Source organism: Vespula pensylvanica, chromosome 6 (genome assembly GCF_014466175.1).
Source record: "Vespula pensylvanica isolate Volc-1 chromosome 6, ASM1446617v1, whole genome shotgun sequence".
In the NCBI taxonomy this organism is placed as follows: Eukaryota; Metazoa; Arthropoda; class Insecta; order Hymenoptera; family Vespidae; genus Vespula; species Vespula pensylvanica.
Genome location: NC_057690.1, coordinates 4,676,003 through 4,700,184, shown reverse-complemented (window position 1 = coordinate 4,700,184; position 24,182 = coordinate 4,676,003). Strand labels below are relative to the sequence as shown.

At 31.8% G+C, this 24,182-nt stretch overlaps 1 protein-coding gene and 1 long non-coding RNA gene across 2 annotated transcripts; both read right to left on the bottom strand.

The window, feature by feature from the left end:
• Positions 1-620: 620 nt before the first annotated feature.
• On the bottom strand, positions 621-22,088 carry LOC122630201 (protein diaphanous). The gene is made up of 15 exons (XM_043814463.1): positions 21,217-22,088; positions 7,025-7,207; positions 6,407-6,705; positions 6,254-6,274; positions 5,476-5,785; positions 4,952-5,298; positions 4,571-4,868; positions 4,087-4,416; positions 3,819-3,961; positions 3,471-3,738; positions 3,149-3,391; positions 2,783-3,037; positions 2,533-2,697; positions 2,160-2,403; positions 621-1,896 (listed from the first exon to the last, which is right to left on the bottom strand). The coding sequence occupies exons 1-15, from the start codon at positions 21,274-21,276 to the stop codon at positions 1,040-1,042; spliced, it is 4,023 nt and encodes a 1,340-aa protein (XP_043670398.1). The 5' UTR covers positions 21,277-22,088; the 3' UTR covers positions 621-1,039.
• On the bottom strand, positions 15,800-18,911 carry LOC122630203. The gene is made up of 2 exons (XR_006327432.1): positions 18,691-18,911; positions 15,800-16,207 (listed from the first exon to the last, which is right to left on the bottom strand). It is a non-coding gene; the product is annotated as an uncharacterized LOC122630203 (long non-coding RNA).
• Positions 22,089-24,182: the final 2,094 nt, after the last annotated feature.

Genomic DNA, 24,182 nt, shown 5'->3' with positions numbered 1-24,182 from the left:
GGTTTCTGCAAGAATGATTCGTGTTAGCCATTTGTAAATTATATCTAATATTTAAAGTACTAAATATACTTTATTATAATACTGATAAGTATGTTTAATACTTTAAGTAATTTAATTTTATTTAGTACTCTTTCTGTTTTCTATTACTTTTTCTTTTTTAATTTACACGAAAGATAATTAGTTGTGTAATCGCTTGTGCTATTGATGTTTACAGTTTGAATTAGTGGTAAACAAACGTAAACTTACGTTCATGGCTCTCTTCCAAGTAAACCAGATCCAACCAGCCCTGTACGCGACCGACTCCTATTAAGTTGTGCTCTCCTTTCTGCTGTAAAATTAAAATCAAATTCGTGACTTGAATTAATCTCGTCAAAAAGCGGCCATGCGTTTACTTATGTCTGATAATTTAATTACGAATAAAAACAAGAGCTAAATCATTCCTTCGAAGTAATGTAAATGATAGGAAAAAAAAAAGAAAACAGAAAAAAAAAGAAAAGAATTTTTCTATATTACCGATCGAGCATGAAGTATTTATTTATTTAAAGATCGTCGGACAAAGGTGTGATTTATGAGAGTGATGATGATTAACAGATTGCGAGGGAATTTATGAAACAATGAAATGACTTGCATGTATTTAATTAACAAATATACAAACGCTCATACAATTATTGATTGACATTGATGCGTGCGTTCAAGTACAAGTCTAAATACGTTTCACATTAATTTGATATAGTGATCGTTCTAAAATGATCGTTTTAAAACTGTTGCTGCATGTTCCCCAACATTATAAAAATCTTATATTTGCAATGTCTTCATTTTAATGAACCTCTTAACGTATAAACAAGCCTGGTACGCAAGCATATTCAATTTGTTAATAAATGATATTACATTATAAAAATAAAATCTCCTTCGATCAGTCTTATCTTCTCGAGAAATAAATAATAATAAAAATAAAAGCTAAAAAAAGATTTGCAAAAAAAAAAAAGAAAAGGAGACAAAAAAGAGATTATCGTAAATTTTTTCATCACAATCGTAATTCTCATGTTCTTGGATTCCAACACGTCCAAGCTTTCGTACGTTTAATATTTGGAGTTTTCATAATATGTATTTTTTTCTCTGTGGAAGTATAACTTTGATCCATGTCGGTAGAAAATGTCTCTAAAACATTTTCGACCTCGTGAGATTTAAAACTGCAGTTTTTCTTTAGCTCTATGGTCGAAGAAAGATTCGCGTCAATAATATCTCCAATTTTGTTCAAACGATTAGTATTATGTGGTAACAAAGCAAAACTGCTGACATTAGCAATTGGAGATTCTGATTCCTTGACAACGTTAATTATAGGAGAATGATGCGAACAAGTTGAATTCAAAGGCATCGAAAGTCTCACTGATATATTTCGATTTTCATCGATACAATCGGTAATATCTTCAAAATTTGTTGTACGCGTTAACCTCACCGAAGGAGAGATTATCTTATTATTACTTGGTAAAGAACGAACAGACATCGATAATTTCTGTATATTGCAATGAGCGAGATCCGATTTTGGAGAAACATTCTTTTGAACAACCGTCTTGATCTTATCGTTTGGCCGACTACACGATAATGATTTGTTTGGTAAATGTCCAGAAGATTTAGTTCGTCTTACGCTTCTACGATTCTTATTCAGAATTTTACGATTGACCATAGCACGGTGAACGACTAAATTTCTCTTATATCTTTTAGTAATTATCACGCGTTTTGGTTTAACCGGCGTAACTATGCGTGCGTAGCCAGTAAGAAATTGCTTCTTTAAAAAATTTATCCCAATGTTCGTTTCAGGCGTACAAACAGAATTAAATAAATACTGTTTATGACTTTGACTCTCTTCTGTGATAAAATTAGACGATGTATGTGTACCTGTAATTAAAGACTCATTTGACAATTTTGTTGTTCTTTTATACCTTCAATATAGATACAATTAAAACGATCCCTGAAAAATTGTAACATCGTTTAAAAACGATTCTAAGTTTCGTGTGCCTTAAAGAATAATTTTTATGATCACCTGTATCCTATATTATTATAAGACTCGATCGATTTACCATGAATGATTCTCGAACGATTAATGAAATCGGTATCATTTGGATATTTCGACGTCTCGCGTTTAGACTTGAGAAGCTTACCACCAGCAATGCGTGTTTGCCTCTTGCGTCGTTGATCCGGTCGACTAAAAGCAGAACCGGTTCGAAGTGCTTCCATCAAACTATCCATAACACCTTCTTGAGTATCATGTGCGTTCATGTCGACGAGCGCTTTCTTTCGCGCCGCGCGTGCCGCTTTCTCAGCTTCCGCCTTCTCTCTCGCTTCTCTAGCTCTTCTTTGCTTCTCTTCCGCTTCCCGTAACTTTAACATTTCCTTTTGTGCTTGCTAAAAAAAAAAGAAAAAAAGAAAAAGAAAAAGAAAAGGAAAAAGAAAGAAAAATGGAGAACAAGTCACGAATTTGTCTAACAAGTCGATACAAATGTCATGCTTTCGTTTCTTTCTCTTTTTAATTACCACGAAATCATCTTTGAACGTCCTTATATCGCTAAACAATTCCTCGATTGTATACTTCTGTTTGTCGAAACAGAAGAATACAGAGATTTCGGTGTAAAGACCGTCCATGTTTTTAAACATATTCTTCAATACTTCGCAAGATTCTCTGGCTTTCTTAGCGAATGGCTATGGTAGTATATTAATTAAGGCAATTAAACGTAGGTGTAGGTGATAAAATTAAAAAGTTTATATATTCCTTTCGAAAGGATACAGTCATGACCTCAGAAAATAGATCTTCCTCGCATTGTGGAATTCTGGCGTTAGAAAGGTCTTGTTCAAGATTTCGAATGTTAGAATCCATTTGACGAAGTATTCTCTGTACGTTATCTAAAGAGACACGGCTCGCCCTATCTACGTGTGCCAGTTCTTCGGTAAAACTCAGACATTCTGGGAATTTTCTCTCTATCGTAGATACTAAGTAATGCATGAGAGTTTCTTTGTTGTCCGCAGCCTTTATACTCGTCAACTAAAACGAATAAAACGTATGTAAAGAAAGAAAAAGAAAAGAAAGAAATAACAAAACTACATTCGACAAAATACAAAATTTACGCGAATCGTGAATCGATTCGAAACAAACCTTGGTTAGAAAACTAAGCTGAAAGCCAAAATCTTGACCAGAAGCTCCACCCCCGGAATTCATGTAATTTCCAAACAATAAAATCAATTCGAGTATTTTCGCAAACTTTTTACTTTCTTTAACCTCCTCGCAAGCTGCCGTTCCTGCTACTATGTCTGGTTTAATATCCTGTACCAATTCCTCGTATCTCAGCATAAAGCTCAAAGACTTTAACCTAGGCAATAATCTTTTGATCGTTGATATCTAAAAAAAAAAAGTTTACGTAAGTCACAAATATACATTACGAATGTTAAAAATCCCATCGTCAATTATTTCCAATTACCGTAACACAAAATTGTTCGGCTTCCGTCAAGTCGTCATAATTGTCTTTGTAGAGTTGGAACTTCGCTAATTGATCGGGCGATGGCAAATATTGAATTAAACCTTGCAATATGTTATCCGAGATAACTGGTCCGTCGCATCTAAAAAGACATCCCTTGACATCTTCGTACGACATATGCTTTAACGTACCCCCGAGAAGTATCGATATATTTTGTGCAGCTTTACTATCTAGAACCTTGAGATCTTTCACTTTCTTTATCGTTGCCGATCTAAAAATAAAAAGAATGTTTTAGATGCGATCGTAATGTACTTTCTCCGCTTAAATATATTTCGTTAACATTATACAGACTTATCAACGACGTCATCGATTTTCTTGCCACTTGGTTTCGACGCGAACTTTTGTGCTAAACCATCGAGTATTTCCGGACCAGCTAATCTCTCTTCTTGCACCTTTGTCCAAAATACTTCTTCCGTCAATTGATGCGGCGATATCTAAAAGATAACAGATAAAATACTAATATTCGATTGATATCAACTTGATATCGGAGAAAAACAAAAAGAAGGAAAGAAAAAAAGGAAGAGTAAAAAAAAAAACAGAAAAAAAAAAGGAAACTAACTGCTTTCCAGTTGGGCCTCTTCAATCGACCTTCGACCTCCCACTTTCTCTTAGGTTTCAGTCCATTAGGTAACGACGGCATCATGGATGTAATTCCAGCCATCATAGGAGGAGGTGGAGGACCTCCCATTCCTGGCATAGGAGGAGGTATAGGACCTCCCATACCAGGTGGTCCCTTTGTTCCAGGCATTGGTGGTGGTGGTGGTGGTAATACACCCATTCCAGGTGGCATAGGTGGTGGCGGCGGTCCAATCGAGTTTGGAAGTGGTGGAGGTGGTGGCGGAGGTGGTGTTACATTCGAACCAGGTATCGGAGGTGGTAATATCGTTTTCTACATATGAATCGCGATTAGATATTTATCGATCACTTTTAACAATTTTATTTATCAACAAAAAAAAAGTTAATTTAAAAAAAAATAAGAAAGAAATGAGAAAGAAAAAAAAATCATTAACTCTCCGCAACTTATAATTTTTACTAGTACTTACCGTACTAGCTCCCCCACCCCCACTTTTTCCAGTCCCCTGCTCGAGTTCCTTAATTTTATTCTCAGCGTGTTGAAGCTTCGCTTCAGCCTCCTGTTTACTAGCTATAGCTTCCTCCAACTTTTGAGACACCTCCATTAAACGTCGCTCCTCCTCTGCTCGCGATTTCTCGACCAAAGTGTCGATCAATGGTTGTACGTCTATTTGAAAGCGTTTCGTCGCACTAAAGTCTGGATCACAGCCTGAACGATGTAACACGATTTGCGATACGCACTCTTCTATTAATTTATAATAAGCTGGCCTGAAAAATTCGTCAAAATCGTTTTGCTAAGTTATAGAACGTTACGACCAATAGAATCTTCAAATTTTCATCTCGATCCGTACCTCACCAAAGCATCGTCCCTGATAAGTAGTAGATGCTGAAGTATCGACAAGAAATATGGCTCGGCGGAAGTCTCCATTACCATATTTTTCACTACCTCGAAGCAATCATTGACATCGTCTAATTCCAATCGAACATGATCGAATCTCTGTACAAATAACTCGTAATCGTCTTCCTTATATTCATTGAAGATCCTTAAATGATGAGACAAATCGTCGGACTTATCCTTTTCTAAAGCTTCTAATATATCCGCTAATCCTACTCGCATTATTTCGTTCCTTAAATGTAATCGAAAGTCTAGATCCTCGGCAGAATTAATAATCGAATTTATAAGTTGAAGGCACACTACCTGTAATATAAAAAAAAAAAAAGAGAGAAAAACATAAGTTGACACTATTTTTTATGAGACGTTCTAAAAAAGAAAAAAAAATAAATTAAAAATAATAATAATAATAATAATAATAATAATAATAATAATAATAATAATAAATTGGAAATTGAATTTTATTTTACGAACACAACCTACCCTTAAATTTTCATTCTTCCTATTCATCAATCCCTGTACAATGGGTAAAAATCTTTCTCTGCCCTTGAACTCGCCATTCATAGTGATCGCATCTAAAACCATTTTATGACTATCACTCGAAATCAGACAAACTGCACCTAGTAACTTTACAGCTTCCGACATCACTGATGGTTTCGTGGGTTCCAACGATCTTGCCACTATCGTCAATGCTTCGTGATGAGCTAACATCTCCTTTATTCCAACGGTATTATTCATAATTGCTTTTAAACATCGTATACATTCGTACTGTATCCGTTCGTATCGATTATCGCTAAAAAAAAAAAAAAAAATAATATAAAACATTAATATCAAAATCAAAATCGATTAAAAACTTATCGTTATTGGTCGTTCTATACTTTGCAAGCAGAAATTTATAATCCATTTCTCATGCAATAATGAATAAATGCTAAGGTGTTTGTCTATAATAAATAAATAAAAAAAAAGAAAGAAAGAAAGAAAGAAAGAAAGAAAAACTGGGAAGCCATAATTAATTAAAATCTCTAGAATCTGAAAAAAAAAAATAAAAATTTGTCGTAACATCCCATATTATATATCAATTATTTTCCTATTTTAATATTATTTTTTTCTATAGAATACATATAGATAATGTAAGCGAATAGAAAAAAAATATATATATATATATAAAACCTAGGAATACTATGCTACGTAAAGAAAGGAAAAAAAAAAAAACAGAAATTTCAAGCAAATAGTAACATTTCTTTATAGTTACGTGAATTACCTATCATAATATATGAAGGCACTGGAATAGAAGAAATAGTGAAATATTAGAATTCGTTAGATCGAAAAAGTTGAAGGTTTAAATCGACAGAGACAAATGTAAATGAGAGATTAAAGATTCGCGTTATTCTGTATAACATAATCGATTACTCACTTTCTGTAGCATTCGTTGAGAGTTGCTAAAACCTGCTTCAATCCCTTAGTACCAAATTCTTGAACCCAACTCAAAGGATTATTCGTCAATGCGATTCTAAGTGATTCTATGCAATTGTGGATCTTGTTTACACTTAGATCCGGCTGAGCTAGATATTGAATGTAATCAGCTGGTTTGTCGAATTTCGATCTATTCTCCTGCATGCTACCCTTGTAATGTAACACCAACATCTCCCTCTTCTTCGATTCGGATTGCTGACGAAGCGGAGCCTTTTTCTCCTCCGTTAAATTCATGTTGGCCTACAAAATTGATATTATAATATCCAACGAAACAATAATACAATATTTCTAACAAAAGTGACGGATCTTTTTGTTTTTATATGAAACGAATTTGATCAAAACTTGACGTTTTTATGTTTCGATAAATTATTTGTCAATCTTTTAATTTGTTTTTTGAATTATTTGTTAAGATTAAAAATTATTGTTATTACGAATAAAATGTATTGATTTTACAATCTCTTTTTTTTTTTTTTTGAGCCAAGAAATTTTACTATCTGTTTATATATTAATTGTTTGTTATTAATATGAATTTTTATTTGTAACACTTTATCGAACTCACCAACATTTCTTCGAAACGATCGTTAACAGCTTCCTCGTCCATTTTTTCAATGATACAACGTTGCTGTTCGATCTCATTGAAATCATCGCCAGAATGTGGCCGAGGCATCGTGTTGTTATCCGTACCACTTCTGACTCCACCCCCACGACCAGATTTTTTGGGCCTGGTAAACCATGACTCGAGCTACGACATAGATATGAATAAAACGTGAAAATTACCTATTTTTCTTTTTCTTTTTTTTTTCTTTTTCTTTTTCATAAATTTTGCTCTTAACTCGAAGAAATGAATTAACTTGAAATATTTGTCAAGATAAAAGAAAATTGTTTGCCGAACAATTAACCTTCGAAACCTTCGTGTATATCGATGACATCGAAAGATTATTGTCGCTATTTAAATCATTTATTTGTAAACTGTTTGACATTGGACGTCAAAGCGATTACGTTATCTCCGATATTTTACACGTAATATCGATTTTCCGAAGGTTTACAAAATATTTTTGTAATAAGTACCAAATCGTGTGACGCATGCAGTTATTTCTTAAAATAAAAATTATCTACCAATGAATCAACAAAATAATCTAGCGAACACAGTACTATACGAAATATTACCTAAACGACGTTATTCAGTTAACGGGAATATTTTGTGAAGTCAAGGATTAGTCAAAACTAATATATACATGTATGTATCTTGAAATGATCGTAAAAATTATAAAATATTAAAAAACATATTACGTATAGAACTCGCTTGGAAATTATAAAGATTTTATAAGCACACTTTTAAAGTGTTCTTAATATTTTCTAATTTTTAAACTACGATAATATTAGAACTTGAAATAATTATACATATACAAATTTAACATTGTTAACATTTCCTAGCAACACTGAATATATATTTAAAAATGTATCTATCAATTTTATATTTATATATAAATGTTAATATTGTTATTTTATATACATACTAATGTTCTCTATCGCTATATTAGTATCGTTAATATTATATAATATATATATCCAATCGCTTCAAAATGACTTATCGTTTTTTTTTTCTTCTTCAAAGAATTGATCGAACTCACCCTGAAAATGTTTCTAATACACGTACTCGAGATGCAATACATCGAGACTTTAGAAGGATCGATAGAAACGAAAAGAGATATCAACGCCTGTCTAGGTACTGTCAGACTTATATTGTCGGCAATAGGCCGGTCGGTCTCTTACTAAGCTCGAAGCGAAAAAACTAGCTAGCTAAAAATGCTACGTGCCGTAAGATAATAATTTTATACATTCGTTCCTTATTCGTTTTCGTCGCGCGTTCGATGGAACAAGCTCGATAAGGAAAACAATGCCGTTCGAAACTTCATCGTTCGATAGTTTCTACGACGATAACCGAACGGAATATTTTTGCTTCGGTTTTCCTTTCTTCTTTTTCATTTTGTAATGTAATACAATATATAAATCGATATTAAAAAGAAAATAATAATAAATATGATAATGTACTTTATTATTTAAATATAATCAAAAGATGATAATAATAATTAATATATCCAATTACGATTGATAATCCAATTCAAAATATTAATAAAATAAGAATTCTTGATTTCGCATTAACTTGTCCGTTTGTTCATTTAGCATATCGTTGCAAAAATATTTTTTTTTCCCATTGTTATTCGTTAAAAAGCGTAAAATAAAACGTCGGCCACAAACGATGGAACAAGCAGAATAGATTATAGGAGGTGCCCGTCAATGGAGACTTTCGCGAGAGTATAGCGGGATAAAGGGAGCATGACACATCGGTGAATTCATTGGTGTCCGACGTTACTACACGTAGAATCGGCTTTTTCAATGCACCTACGCATCTCGTAACGAAGCGCATACATACACGAACATAACCGATATATACATGTATATGTCTGTGTATTACAACGCCCTTGCAAGTGAATCACCAAATCGCACGGTTGCCGATCTACTTATAATTAAATTTTCATAGAAAAGAAAACAACGAGAAAGAAAAGAAATTGATTATCTTTTGTAAAAAAGAAAAGAGAAATATATAAAAAAAAAAAAAACAAGAAAAAAGAAAAAGTCGATTTTAAACTCATACGCTTCGTAGGAAATAAAGATTATTTTTTTTTAGATAATTCTCGTATATCTCTTTAATTAATCAATTTATTCCTATTAATATATTATCATAATCTTAGAATACACGCTTAAACCGTAACAGAAATAATTAGAAACAATAAGAAATAAGCTTTAAAAAAAATACTTATTTGTAATTAACAATTCGAACGAAACGATTCTTACCCAATCCGTGATCATTGTTGCAATTATATTCTCACAGACTGTTTCTGTTTCTCTCTCTCTCTCTCTCTCTCTCTCTCTCCCTCTCTCTCTGTCTGTCTCTCTTTCTATCTTTCCTTTTCTCGTTTATTTTATTGAAACATCGATCTCTTCACGACGAAAAGCTCGCTTAAGAGCGTGCGTAATACGGTCCTACTTGAAAGTTTGCCAGAAATTATTTAAGTCCCATACTTTCCTTCAGACTATTCGCTCGACTTCAAATAAATATATCGCAGCCGTTTTCACTCGTCGTCGAATCGAAGATTAAAGGAGAATACGCTCGAGTTTACGAGCTTCTTCCAATCAAGCATAGAATTATTACGTTCGCGTTTAAATCGCAAAAGGCATTCGGCCGCATTAAATGACATTTTAAATGAGATTTGCGAGCACCGATTTGAATTCCTCGAATGACAGGCGCTTTTAGAGTTCAACTTTGACTTTCGCAATTTTCTATTGTCCTTTTCTATGAGATAATACTCGATTGATGCTTATGCGTTTGTATATATATATTTATATATATATGTGTGTGTGTGTGTGCATATATACCTGTGAAACACGACGTAATGTATGCGTAAGAAAAAAAGAAAAAAAAACACACAGAATAATAAAATGAAACGTAACATCGTAATCATCGTCATCGTCATCATCATCCTAGAAATCTCTACATTCCTGAATAATTTTTAATAAACTATTTATAACTCTGACCGACTACGATACAACGACCGCGAAAGAGCGAGATATTCTACGATGATCGAGAGATTCTACGGTGATCGAAGAGATTAAGCGATGATCGACAGATTCTTCTCTTATATGAACGCGAACATTATTATACCTACGTACAAAGTAGTAACACGGGTGACGGATACGAACAAAGCGCGATTAATCGATTACGAAAGAAGAAAAGAACGAAACAATAGATCGAACAATCGATTGCATGCGTGTCTATTTCGAAATGAAACGGCGAATGTCTTTCCGTCTTTCTTTCTTTCTCTCTCTCTCTCTCTCTCTCTCTTTCTTTTTTCTCTATTAAAATTTAGAAAGAAATATATTCGATCGAGACATTTCTAATAATTCATTTCGTACGGATCGATTTTATTTTGAAATTAAAAAAGTTATATGTCGTAAACGAAAGGGTAGATACATATAGTCTATCTTTTCTCGCCCTTTTCAAAAGGTGAAATCAACTCCGATGGGAAAACGAGGCTTTCGTTGATATCGACTTTCAAGTTACTCGACGACATCGAGTATTACTTAATTACACTTTCTTTTATGTTTCGTCACTGGCTTTACCGGTTCTCCGGTTTACCGATAATTTTCGTTAACATGAAATTAATTCGAGAGAACGTACATTGATTTTCACATAGATAAATATATGTATATACACATATTTATATATTAATTCAACGATTACTTCCACGAACGGATATTCCTCAAAATTAATTCAAATGCATCGGCTTTATATGCGTCTCGATAAAATGCAAAATCTTCCTCTGTGATTAAACATGTAACATATAAAACCGTATAATTTGTTATTTCCTTTCGGAATGGTGTCGTAAGTTTAACACTTGTTAGAACCGAGATGAAACGAACTTTTTCTTTTTTTTTTTTTTTTTTTTTTTTAAACGATTCAACGATATTTCCAACAATTTATATACATTTTTCTTTTTTTTTTTTTAATACCCTTAATTATAAAAAAAAATGATGATGTCGATTGTTACGTGACAAAAGCTCGAAATAAAACAACAATAAAAATCATTTTGTTTACGCTCAAACTATCTCACTGATATCATAAAACAATTTTTAAACAAAAATCTTCTTTTTTTTTACACAATAACTATGTAAATTATCACGTATAAAAGAAACAACGAACGTAGTGGAAAGAATAAACACTCGTGTCTGACGTATCCGCGGAAGGTCCACGAGAGACTGACTTTTCTCTCGTCTGCTTATCCCCTTCCATTCCACTACCACACCACTGATATTCACATATACAAATATAAACACACGTAACTACTTTACTCCTGTACGTATAGCTTATGCTATGTAATATCGAAGTGAGACTCCTTTACAAAGAGATTGGCCACTCCCCTTCAGGTGGAGCCACGGACATTATTAGCTACTTTGATTTTTTTTTAAATCAATGTTTGCACCGTATCGATACCGGTACTTGTGATTAATGATAGTTCGTTAATTTTTATAATTATTCTACTATATAGATACGATACAAAGAATATTAATCTTTCTGCTTTTTTTTTTTTTATTCAATATAAATTATAATTAATAAACGTTTAATTTTTTTTTTGTTTTTTTAAATGAAATTTTCATAAATAAATTCTTGTCGAGTGTTTAAAAAAACAATAGATATGAATAACAAAAAGCACGTTCAAACGAAACATTCGAATATACTTGTTTCGATAAAATACAATTTTAATTAAATAATTAAACATTATTCTGCCGGGTATTTCAATATCTTTGTTCGGCACTTTAATTTGACAAAAGAAAAAATATGCAAGAGAATCGTAAATTTCAGAAACATTTTAAAAAGTGTGACTCGTAAAAAAAAAGAAACTGAAAAGAAAAAAAATAAAAGTGATGTATAACGCTATTGTATATTACTTTTTATAGTTGGACGGAGAGCCTCCACGAATCTCGAGTTTTCATTTTACATTCTCACGCAATCTTTAAAAAACTGCATTTTTCTCGCGATGCATGTCTTTTTCCTCGCTTCCACGTTAAAAGGCAAACGACACCGAAAGATTAAAGGGATCTGCGAAAAAAAAAAACTCGTACGGTTTTTACTCCTTATACGTCGAATTAATAATACGAGTTTCATAGTTCCTAAGTACGCATCTGCGCTTATCAAAATCATTAATTTCTACCACTATCACAGATATCTTATGTCGGTACTTGGTTCATAGGTTAATTAGATTTCCATGTTTTGAAACTGGATTTTTGGAATGCGGTTTGTCTTGTTCGTGAAAACGTTATTTGTCTAATTTACATACCGTACATCACATTTCAATGAAAAATATACGATGAAAGATGTACTACTTTATTGTGCATAAAGAAAAGAATTAGTATAAGACGACAAAAAGGAAAAGTTCGTATATTATAGAAAATCAACGACGAACGATAAATGAATTAATATCATAAAATCTAAACGATATGACGTATTTTAATCAATAAAAAAGAAATTCCTTTTTTTGTTATTTTTATGAATTCATTTTATATTTTTTTTAATGATACGTATCCTACATGTAATATAGTTTTTGATTACACGTTGGAATTTCAGTTTTATCGTTAAATGCAAAAGCCGCGAAGATGAAGAGAATAAAATGAAATAGAACGAGAAGAAGCGACATGGCCGACAAACAGTGCATGCATATATCTAGATATTTATACATATTCGTTACGTTAGACAATTTTGTTAATTAGTATCGGACTTCTGACAAAGGTTCCTATAAGTTACTGCATTCTAGGAATGCAAGTGAGTTACTTCGACCATGGAATCTGGTATGCGGTGCTCGTGCCTCCAGATCGTTTATTTTACATCCACAGACGCTAGATATAGGAAACCGAGGGAGGGAGAAAGGGAGAGAAAGGGAACAGGAATGGCATAAATTTCGCACGAGTTTGTTAGCCACGAAAATTTGTAATTTTTTACCGTCGAGTTATAGCCGTTACCATACCGAAAAAAAATTTGCAAATTACGAATGACGTAGTACCATAAAATACATAATAAATGACATGTGCCATAACTACCTGCGAATATATTAAAATCGATTGAATCATTATTTTTAAAATTTGTCATAAATATTTGCAAGATTCATTCATTTATCGACATCGATAAGACAGATGTCAATTATCTCTGATAATAAAAAATATTCTTTTTATTTTATTTACAAGAAAATGCCCATTGTAATGGTATGAAAAAATTAATATTTTATTCCTGCATTTTTTAATGCATAATGCCTCATACGTTACATCAAATTTCGAACTATTGTTGATCGAGTTGCACACGAGTTATCGTTTACATATGATCGTAATCGCACTATGCCATATGCATTATTCTCGAAACTATATTTTTCTAGCTAGATACGCACGCATATTTCAATTTTGTCGATCAAAATATTAATTTCTCATATGGTCTTTTAACAACTAACACAAGTTTTTACTTATTTTTGTAATATTTTTTCAAAAACTGTATCGTATCATAAAAAAAAAATAAATAAATAAATAAAAAAACGAAGATAGACGTTCTCTCGACGCCATCACAGTGATTTTTCCCCTTCACTTTACATAGACATCAATAATTTCGCTCGCGTTTCGATCGGTCAACAAATTATCGTCGTCGTCGTCATTATTATTATTTTATTATTATTATTATTATTATTATTATTATTATTATTATTATTATTATTATTATTATTCTCATGGACGTGCGCATACGTGCATACATAAAAAAACGGTGTCTTCTGGAGAATGGCTGGACGGTACAGTTAGGTCGTAGCATAAGATTAACATAACGGCATCGCGCTTGGAGAGAATTAAAGAAACGAAAATGAAAGAAAGAGAGAAAGAGAGAAAGAGTGAAAAAAATATATAAGGTTGTGCGCACACGCACGTATACACACAAAAGCACGCACCCATACGTATTAAACGTGGGCAACCGTTTCCTCCACGCTGGACGCTTATCAGGAACGAGTTTAGCCGGCCTTAAACTTGTAACTGTCCTACAATTTTCACGATCGTGAGCACGCTTCCCCGTATCTCCGTTCGCGATTAGTGCCTGCGCTCCGTTTCGACGAAGAGAATTTCAACGAGCGGTTGAGTTTTGCGTTCGTGAAACGCGAACATCGTTTTTCGAGCGTATAATCGATTCTTTGCTTATGGAAATATATATATATATATATTTATTTATTTATATTGTTTTTGTTTCCTTTCTATATAGAATATTTCAATCGAAATGCAAGATTTTTTTTAATACGTTACGTTGAATAATTTCTCATCAACGAATGCGAAAGAAACGATATAACGATATCGAAACTAAATTTTGAAATTTAAGAATTATTTATTTATTCATAAAGATCAGTATCAGTCTTTTTTAACAGATTAAAAGTGTCCTGTTTGTTTCGATCATTTACTTTCATAAATGCTGATATATGTAGATGACACGCAAATTATGTCAGAATTCATTCAACGTTAATAAATAGATTAATGAATGAATTAAGAACGAGAAAGAAAAAGTATTTTTTTATTCTTTTGTTATAAAGTATAATATTTTAAGAATGCAAATCAATGTAAAAAGCTTGCCATTAATTATTTATCCCTTTATAGATCTGTGAATATCAACAAGTTCATAATATAATTAATAGTATTTTACTGTTCTTTTTTTTTTTTCTTTTTTGGTATTGACTAAAAGGTATATGCATATGTATGTATGCAGTGAGTGCGTGCAAGATTGATGATGCTGAAAGAGAAATGTAGGTCAGGACCGACGAGACGCACGCAAAAGACGTATTCTAATGAAACAGATCAAGTGGCTCGTCGAGTATTGACGGCTTTGATTTACGAGTCGTGTTCGTGACGAGAAGGAGAAGGTCGGACGGAAAACCGGGAGACCGAGTAAACGCAAATATTTAATCGTTGTACTCGATAAAGCTAACGGGATGACTATATATATACACATACGAATACGCAACAAGTAAATATACAAGGTGTTCCGTTCATATTCTATCAAATCGAGTAAAAAAAGTAAAGCTAAAAACGATATTTTATTAATTGCGATAATCGCAACAATGATTTTTTTTCCTTCTCGTGAAAAAGATATATTAAAAAATATTTTTTTTTTTTTTTTTCAGATATGTAACACGTTCGAGTGCACATTTCAACGTGCACATTAAGTGAAATGGTTTGATTAAATTTTTAAATTAAATCCACGAATTCTAATCGGCACGCGATCAGAGATATATCTAACTACGTATCTACGATTAAATTTCTATTTTATACGCAATTAAATCCTATGATTTATTAAGTTTTTATTGGCATAAGATTTATTAAATTAATTGCAAATTATTTTTAGTGAAAATCATCGAGTAAGTAATTATCGATGGGAAGAAATTCCTTTGACACTTTTATTCTTTAAAATGAATAAGAACAATTCTTCAAAGTTAACACAGATCATATCGACTAAAATACCTAATGCACATAGTATCCATCATAACTAACTTTTTATAATATACATAAAACACTACGAACGCTACGAATAAGTTGAAATTCCAAGAGAAAAATATGATCTCAAAATATGATGAACGACGAACGAACGATCAACGATAATTGATTATTTTCTTATCGTTCGAGATCAAAAATGTGTCGATCTTTCAACGAAGAACGAACAAGAAAAACAAGTTGGAAAAAATAAATAAATAGATAAGGAAGAATGTTTTGGCGACGAAAAAAGAAAAAGGACAATTTTATTGGCGTGAGATGAATCACGTTGTTCCTATCCAGGCACGTAGCACTTCAAAAAAAAATTCTGCACGATCGGTGGTCTATAGACGCGTCATTGCTTCGAATAGCCCCAAGGTTTCGTATAGCCGTCATTGCTGAAAAAAAAATGCCTTCTCTTTCCGAGGACCAGTCAGGTCAAAGACGATATTCCACGATCGGCAAGATCCAAACTTGGCGGAGCGGAAGAGTTCGCGTGACAAAGAGGAACTTTCGAGCGCTCGAGGGTGAACGCTTTAAGGTCAACGCTGAGGTCGCGTCGATGCTGAAGAAAGAGGTGGGTGATGACATCATCCAAAGAAGAAAGACACGCCTTTCTAAGAGTGGGTGGTGAACAGCTTATCTTCGGGAATCGAAAAAAGCAATGAATTTTTATTTATCGAAGTATTCCGTAAAAACTTTTACTTTTCGTTTTTTTTTTTTTTTTTTTTTTGTTCTTTCGGTTCTCCTTTTCTAATTTTATATATATGTACATAATTTTTATGTGATATTTTTATCATAAAAAACAAAGTTTTTTATAGCGATGAATATTTTTTTAAAACGTCGCCTTGCCAAAGGAATTTTGCGTATCGATAATATCTTTCATGACTTTTCTGTATATAAAAGATATTGCCAGAATTTTTACATTAGACTTTACTCTTATGGGAAAGTATACTTTTAGTTTTTCTAATGTCAAAAAAAAATAAAATAAAAGAAAGAATTCGTAAGAACGTTTTAAATAAAATATATTGACTCTATCAGGTTGACTCTAATGATATTCAATTTATTATTTGAAATACATTTTATTCTACAATTTATCGATTTTTCTCTTACGATCTTTAAGACGCTAAAAACAAGTTTGGAAAAATCTCGATAATCCTATTTACGCCGATAACAGTTCGTGCAATACTTGTACGTTTAATTGACATACATTGTGCGTTACTTAAAATCGATTCGAAAGAAAGCTTTGTTGTCGATGAAAATTTCACGATAAAACTACGATATTTTTTCTTTTGCCTTGATAAATAAATTACAAACTCGACGTTTGAAAAAACAATCACGAAAGGTACGAAATCAAAAAAAGATTTCGAATCTTCATTGTTTTCTTATAAGTTTTGAATAATAACATGATGCATGTATTAATTTGTAGGTAGGTAAGTAGAAGACGTTCGATCCGTTCAAAAAGGAGAGCTTGCCAGTGTCGTACTGCCAGCTGTATCGATTTATACCGGTTTCAAGACACGCAGATGCGGTCGAATGATAAGAATAAGATCTCGTTTCAATGTGTAACGGCATTGCACAGTGATCGCAACGCCGATCTGTTCCTGCTATACCCTCATTTCCTTTTTCCTTTTTTTTTCTTTTCTTTTCTTTTCTTTAATTTTTAATTTTCTTTGCAAACCTACTTATTCGAGCGCTGTTATAAGCGTTTTATCATAATTCGTATGAAATCTTTCATTATTCCAGTAGGAATGATGCATTGTAAACCATTCTGAGAAATTCACATATATACATTTCCACGTATAGATATTAATTACAATAATATGTCTATGCGTTTACATTATATATATATATATAAAAGGTTAAAAAAAAAATTGTACATTTAAAAAAAATTTGTTTAGATGATACGTTTTAACAATATCACGTATTAAGATCTTCACTCATTCGTAATTATTTCAAACTTATATATATACATAAACATATGTCTAAAAATAAAATAAAAAAATAAGAAGAATAATGTAAAAAAAAAAAAGAAGATATAGAGAAAGAGAGAGAGGGAAAGTGAGAGAATAAGAAACGACAAATGATACACGAAATTGTGTGCATGTACACATCAGATATGGCTTACACTAGAAGCAAACTCGTATACAAATATGTATTCGTACGTGCATATACTACTACTCATACCTTTTACTCGTCTTACAAGCGCATATCTACATTTTTTTCAACGCGGCTTGAATATTACGTAATAACAGTACATAAGCGATACGCCAAATGTAGCTAGATACGTATTACTCGATGACGTGTTCATATATTTTGTACCACGTACTTCTCTTCTCTTCTCTCTCTCTCTCTCTCTCTTTTTTTTCTTTCTCTTTCTATCTCTACACACACAAACACACGCGCACAAATATATTTATACGTGCATACAAGCAAGAATCCCGATAAGGAGCAAGTATTACAGAGAAGATCGAAGAGAAAAAAATATTAATCTCTGCTAAGTCTACCAACCGAACTTCTCGGCAAAGTCGATTATCTTGAATCGTTAAAGAAAAATAACACATAAAGAGCAACGAACTTCTCTCTCGGGAAAATGGAAAAACTACGTATTCGCGAATATGAATAAGACTGATGACAACGATGAGATCATTTCATTCTCGAGAAGTCGATGATGTAAGTACGTATCAACCTAAGTTGCACGAGTTTGCTTTTTATAAAAGTCCCGTCCCAAAACCGTCGATCGATGACTCCTCGCTTAGGACCAAAATGGTGGTGACGAGTCATCGCTATTAAAGTTTCCTAACGTTATATTAATAATGTAGAAAATATATAAAATTTTATAGAAACGATCTAGTGTAGCTGTATAAGAAAAAAACGATAAAGAAGAAACAATGTATATACATATACATACATACATACATACACACAAACACACATACATGAATTTTGAATGAATTAGAAGTTAACAAAAATTTCTTCGCTCGTCCTTGTAGAATATAAAAAGAAAGGACCGGTTCTTTCATCATTTGAACATAAACACACACACACACACACACACGGAGTTGTGTAGATACGTATATAGATACGTATGGATCTGACATCGATTATCAGAATTCACAAACTCACCATACTCCCTCCATCATTCTGCATTCGATAATTTCGATGTTATCCCATCTCGATCGAGTCTTTGATTTACGAGTAAGTCTCAAGGAAATATCGTACGAAGTATATCTTTGATAAAAAGAACAAACTCCTCGACCTATATTCAACTTGAAATTATCGTTGAACGTTTCCTTCGGAGGAACATGGTACGATAATTGCCTTGCGGTAGTTTCAAAAATTACAAATTGATACACAAGTCCTATATCTATATTTAAATATTATTATAAATTATTTGTAATAATGTTAAGAAAAAGAATTAATAAAATTAACATTTTGATGCCTAATTTATCTTGTTAAATATTAAAAAAGAAATAACTATACTATATATAACTATATATAAAAAATAGAAACTACAATACCCCAAAATAAATTTAATTCGTTCAAAAACACTCCTAAAAGATAGTTACATGAATGATAAAGAAATTCAATAAATTTGTTAAATGCTTGTACATCCTATATTTCTTTTTTCTTTTTCACATACTTATGCATACAAAGTAGCTTATTCACGTCCTTCTATTTAATAAATATATACATATAAAATAAACAGAGTGCACATAAAGAACACTTCTAAGAGAGATCTCTCACGATGATAAAAGATAAACTTAGAAGAGAATTTCTCTTTCGATCTAACAATGAGCTATAATTAGAACTAGCTTCTAGATAAATATCTAAAGACGTCATTAAAACAGCAAAAAATGTCACCAAGAGAAAAAGGCGGTCATGGCAACGTTAATCTATTTTTTCATGAATCGATCTTTCTCTATCATAGAAACACACGTACTTAAATCTACAGAAATGTCTTTTAAGTACGAACTTCGATGACGACGATTCAACCTTGCATCGTACATACATGACCGATATAACATCGCGACATAAATGAATGCGAATAAACCAGATGACTTTGAATTAACTTTCCTACTGTCCAAGGTACTTCCTATAATATTTTTCGGTTTCTGTCACCAACAGTTACCTCTTTTCTATAAATACATACGAATACGAATTATACTCGTTTGCAATTGTGACTCGAAAATCGCATAAAATTTGTTAGAATTGATTAAATTCATATGCGTGTATATATTGAACGTTTGTAGAGTATTTAAAATTAATTTTAAAATAAAGAGAAAAAAAGAGAGAGAGAGAGAGAGAGAAGTTTCGCCATGTTTTTTCGCATGTGAAAAATATTTTATATTATGTTGGAATTATCGAAGTTACTTCGTTTTTTAATGATTCGAACAAATTAAAAAATTCTTAAATTAATAAACGATTAAATGTTTTTAACAACTAAATATCTAGGAAATGAATCATTATTCGCAGTACAACAATTTTGAATATCACGTTGCATACACGATTTAATTATTTTAATTAAATCGATGCTTATAAGAGAATTAAAAATGCGATCGTACAAGAGAAAACGCTATTTTTTAAATGAAAATTACGTTGAAAAGTTGATCGTGTTTAATGCATTGGAGTAAACGATTTCTCGGTTTAAAAACGAAAGCAGAACGAGAGGAAAGCCTCACGAAAGAAAAATCGAAAGTCGGTAACGAGCGAAATGTAAAATGAAATGGGATATGTATAATTCGAATGAAACGGGAAACAGATTGAAATGCAATAGAAAATATCATATTACTACTCTAATGCGAAAACGATAAATAAAGCAGAGGCAGGAAGCACGACGTGTGCCTACGTATAGAATAATATCGTCGAGTCGCGACATGTTTCGCGTTTTGTTTCCTACGTAAAAGCTCACAACGATATCTCGAAACGATACGAACGATAAGAAAATGATTTGACGATTATCGCGAGGTGTTGTTTTACGATTTCTGATAAAATGAGTGTACGTAGGTAGTATGTTTCTATTAAATTTGTTATTTCTTTGGCAATCGACGAATTCAACAATGAAAGAAATATGATTAACAATTGTTAATTAATAAAAATTAACAATCATTCGAATAAAATTAAAGATCATACGGATGAAATTCGAAATTATTTAGATCGAAATCAAAAAATTGTACCTGTAAAATTTCATAATTATTTCATTTAATATTTATTTAATGACATTTGAATGAATGTCTAGAAAAAGAAGAACGTATGTTGCGTTTAATAAAATTTACAATAAAACGTAAAAACAATTCATTACTCGCTGTAGCAATTAAAGAAACAGAAGCTGGTGGCCTTCTTCCACTTTGAAAAATAAATAATAATTCAATTAATTAATTGTGTCTTTAATTGCTACAATGAGCAGATGAATCGTTTTTACGTTTTCCTGTAAATATTATGTAACACGCCCATTAATTTTTTTTTTTTTTTTTTTAAATAATAAAATTAAAAAATAAAAAAAAATCTTTCGAGTAAAATTAAAAAGCCTATGAAAGATTTGTACAAAAGTAGTGAAATTATGAAATAGTCGTAAAATTAGTCATTAAATTATGAAATAAAATTTAAACGTTGTTCACATAAAATTAATAAAATTCTCGATCACAATCGTACCTTGTTACCAGCCTCGGTTTTATTATACCAAGTCTTCCGTCTTTTAATCGTCGTCGACATTTCGACCTTCTTCGAACGCACGATTCACTGTTTAATCTCAGTAAAAGAATCTCTCGTTGTTAGGACGATTTTTAAGTTTTTATTAAATGATCACTCTTGTTATTATCCTTTCACCGGTTAATCCTTTTTGTTTAATTCGATGAAAAAACCGAACTAAGAGATTGCACGAATCGTAGAATCAGGTGTCTGAGGAAAGTGCACAATACGTAAACGTTTTCGTGACGGATGACTTTAATTAATTCAATTATCTCGATGGAACGACAATTCAACGTCGGTAGCGACAAATGAAATTGCTTTTCGAAAAACACGTATTTACCTATTTCGTCTTTATCTCTATACTTTCCATTTCTCGATAAAAGAAAATATATAGATACATATGTACATAGATATATGAATTCGCGTGCATCTAATTACACTCCTAATCTTAGAAAAGGAGATATCAACTCCTGGTGTTTAACATTGACGTCGTCGTCATCCTATTATCACGATGCTTATTTCATTATCATGAACTCGAAAAAATACGATAACAACAATAGAACTTTTTTTTTTTTTTTTTTTAATATAATTACAAAAGGAAAAAAAAAAAAGAAAAGTCAGTAAAATAAATGATAAAACTTCGACGTCAATGGAATAAAAATATCATTACATATCTCGATGATTTTATAATCTTTGTGGAATATTTGAAGGAAACAACTGCTGAAGTAATCTCTTTTAAAGAAAATAAAAAGAAGAACGACGAAAGAATTGGTCACGTATGTCTCGGACACTGATAATACCTCGACGCTGACTACCAGCAGAACTGGTATATCTTGGCATACCTTTCACGTTAAATACACTTAGCCCGGTAGAAGTTAGAGTACCTCTCTATTGTACGAGTATTCTCGTTATGAAATGTGTGTGATAAGACGAACGTTCACACGTACGTACCTATGTATATATGTATACATATACATATCCGTATACGCAGGTGACACGGTACACATTGTAAGAACGAACGGATATGGTGGACGATAATGTCGGCAAACGCAACGTATACTAAATTGCGATGAATTCTATATTAAAAACGTGTAAACTAATAACGAGGACTAATTATATTCACTCGCTCGTTAATTTTCTATTTTTATTTGATTCTTATTATTCTGCATTTTATTTCACTACTTCTTTTTTTTTTTTTTAAACTATTGTTTGCTTATCATTTTCTTTTTTTCTTCCGTTTACTTTTCCTTTTTACTTTTCTCCTTTTAACGCCAAAAGCATTATTTATATCTTCAAAAAAAAAATCATATGAAACGATCAGCGCATTACTTACAAATCCACCCGAAGCTTTGTCCCTTCTATTAGCCATATCGTGAACTCTTCTAACGGTGGTATCTTCTTTGTCAAATTCCTTTAGTCTGTAATAAGAAAAAAGAAAAAAAAAATAGAAATATATATTAGTTCAAAAACATATGAGTGAACTCTTATATATCTCTTACTTTGCAATTGATTCCAACAAATAGTTGCATAAATTTTATAAAGATAAGTAGTAAAGAAGACAAGCTATTAACAAAAAGAAAAAAAAAAAAAATTAAGCGCGTTCACATTGTTGCACAGTCCTCTTTAAGATAAGTATGGGAGCGTTGGCAGATCTGAAGTATCTATAGAATACTCTGACTGACTCTCTACCACTGAATTCTAAATTTAGATGAAATCTAACAGGTGGTTCTTGAGCCAATAGCTAGGTTAAAGCAAATTTTATTGACTTTAAACAGGTTGGAACACCATTAATATCGTTCACTCTTAAATATAACATTCTCATATATCCATCCATAAAAACAATAACTTTTTCATTTGATATCTTTTGCTGATATATCTTAATCTTGTTAAGATAATATCTATGAAATTTAGTTTAAATTAGATCCATTAATACATATATGGATCATATTTCTTTCTTTATATTAGTTTCGAAACTTAGTAGCATCATATTATACGATCAATTACGGAACATAACTTTATAACAACTATATCAGAAAATTTATTATATGATAAAATAAAAGGAAACTATAAATAAAATATGAATAAAGAATAACACTTCTTCAAATACTTGCATCATCATACTACTCATTGATGTTATAAATATAAAAAAAAAAAAAAAGAAAAAAAAAAAATATCTAAATGCCTAATATATAAAAATGATTTTAATCGTCGTAATTTTAAATACGTTGGATAATGCGTAAATGAAAAGTAAGAACAATTTTAATTCAATACTCTATCTTCGCGAAACCACTTGACCGATGTTGACAAGATACCTTAACCTAACAAGGACACTTCTCCAAAAATAAATTCAAAAAGTATTCGGTCTAAAAGTTCGATAATTCGCAAGTAATTTAAGGATCACTGATAAACGAACGTTTACCATATCCGAACATACTTTATTTATTTTAATTTTGAATGGAAGAAACTCGCATAGAACACTTACCCGTATCGGTGGAAAATCTGTCGGCTCGTTCGAAAAGACACCAATTTAGTTGTACGTGGTAATGCGACGACTTTGCGATTTATTATTCTTACTGGTGTTCACAACGCGAAAGTAAATTTAAAGGTAACTATCACCGTTATTTACAAACTTCCCGGAAGGGGAAAGACCGATTGTACACATACATACATATATATAATATGAATATATATATATATATATTTCGCGGCAACCCGGATAAATTAAAACGACCTTTTCCGTTATATTTTTATAAACATACATACACACATATATATACACACGTTTGATTTCATTGGCGACGGTTAAACCATCCACACGTTTTTCAAGCCTACATTTTAAATTAATTTCTACGCGAATATCGTATGATCATCATCACGTCGACACATTTTCGTAAACGTTCGGTTAGTACAAAGCATCGGAGAACAAAGTT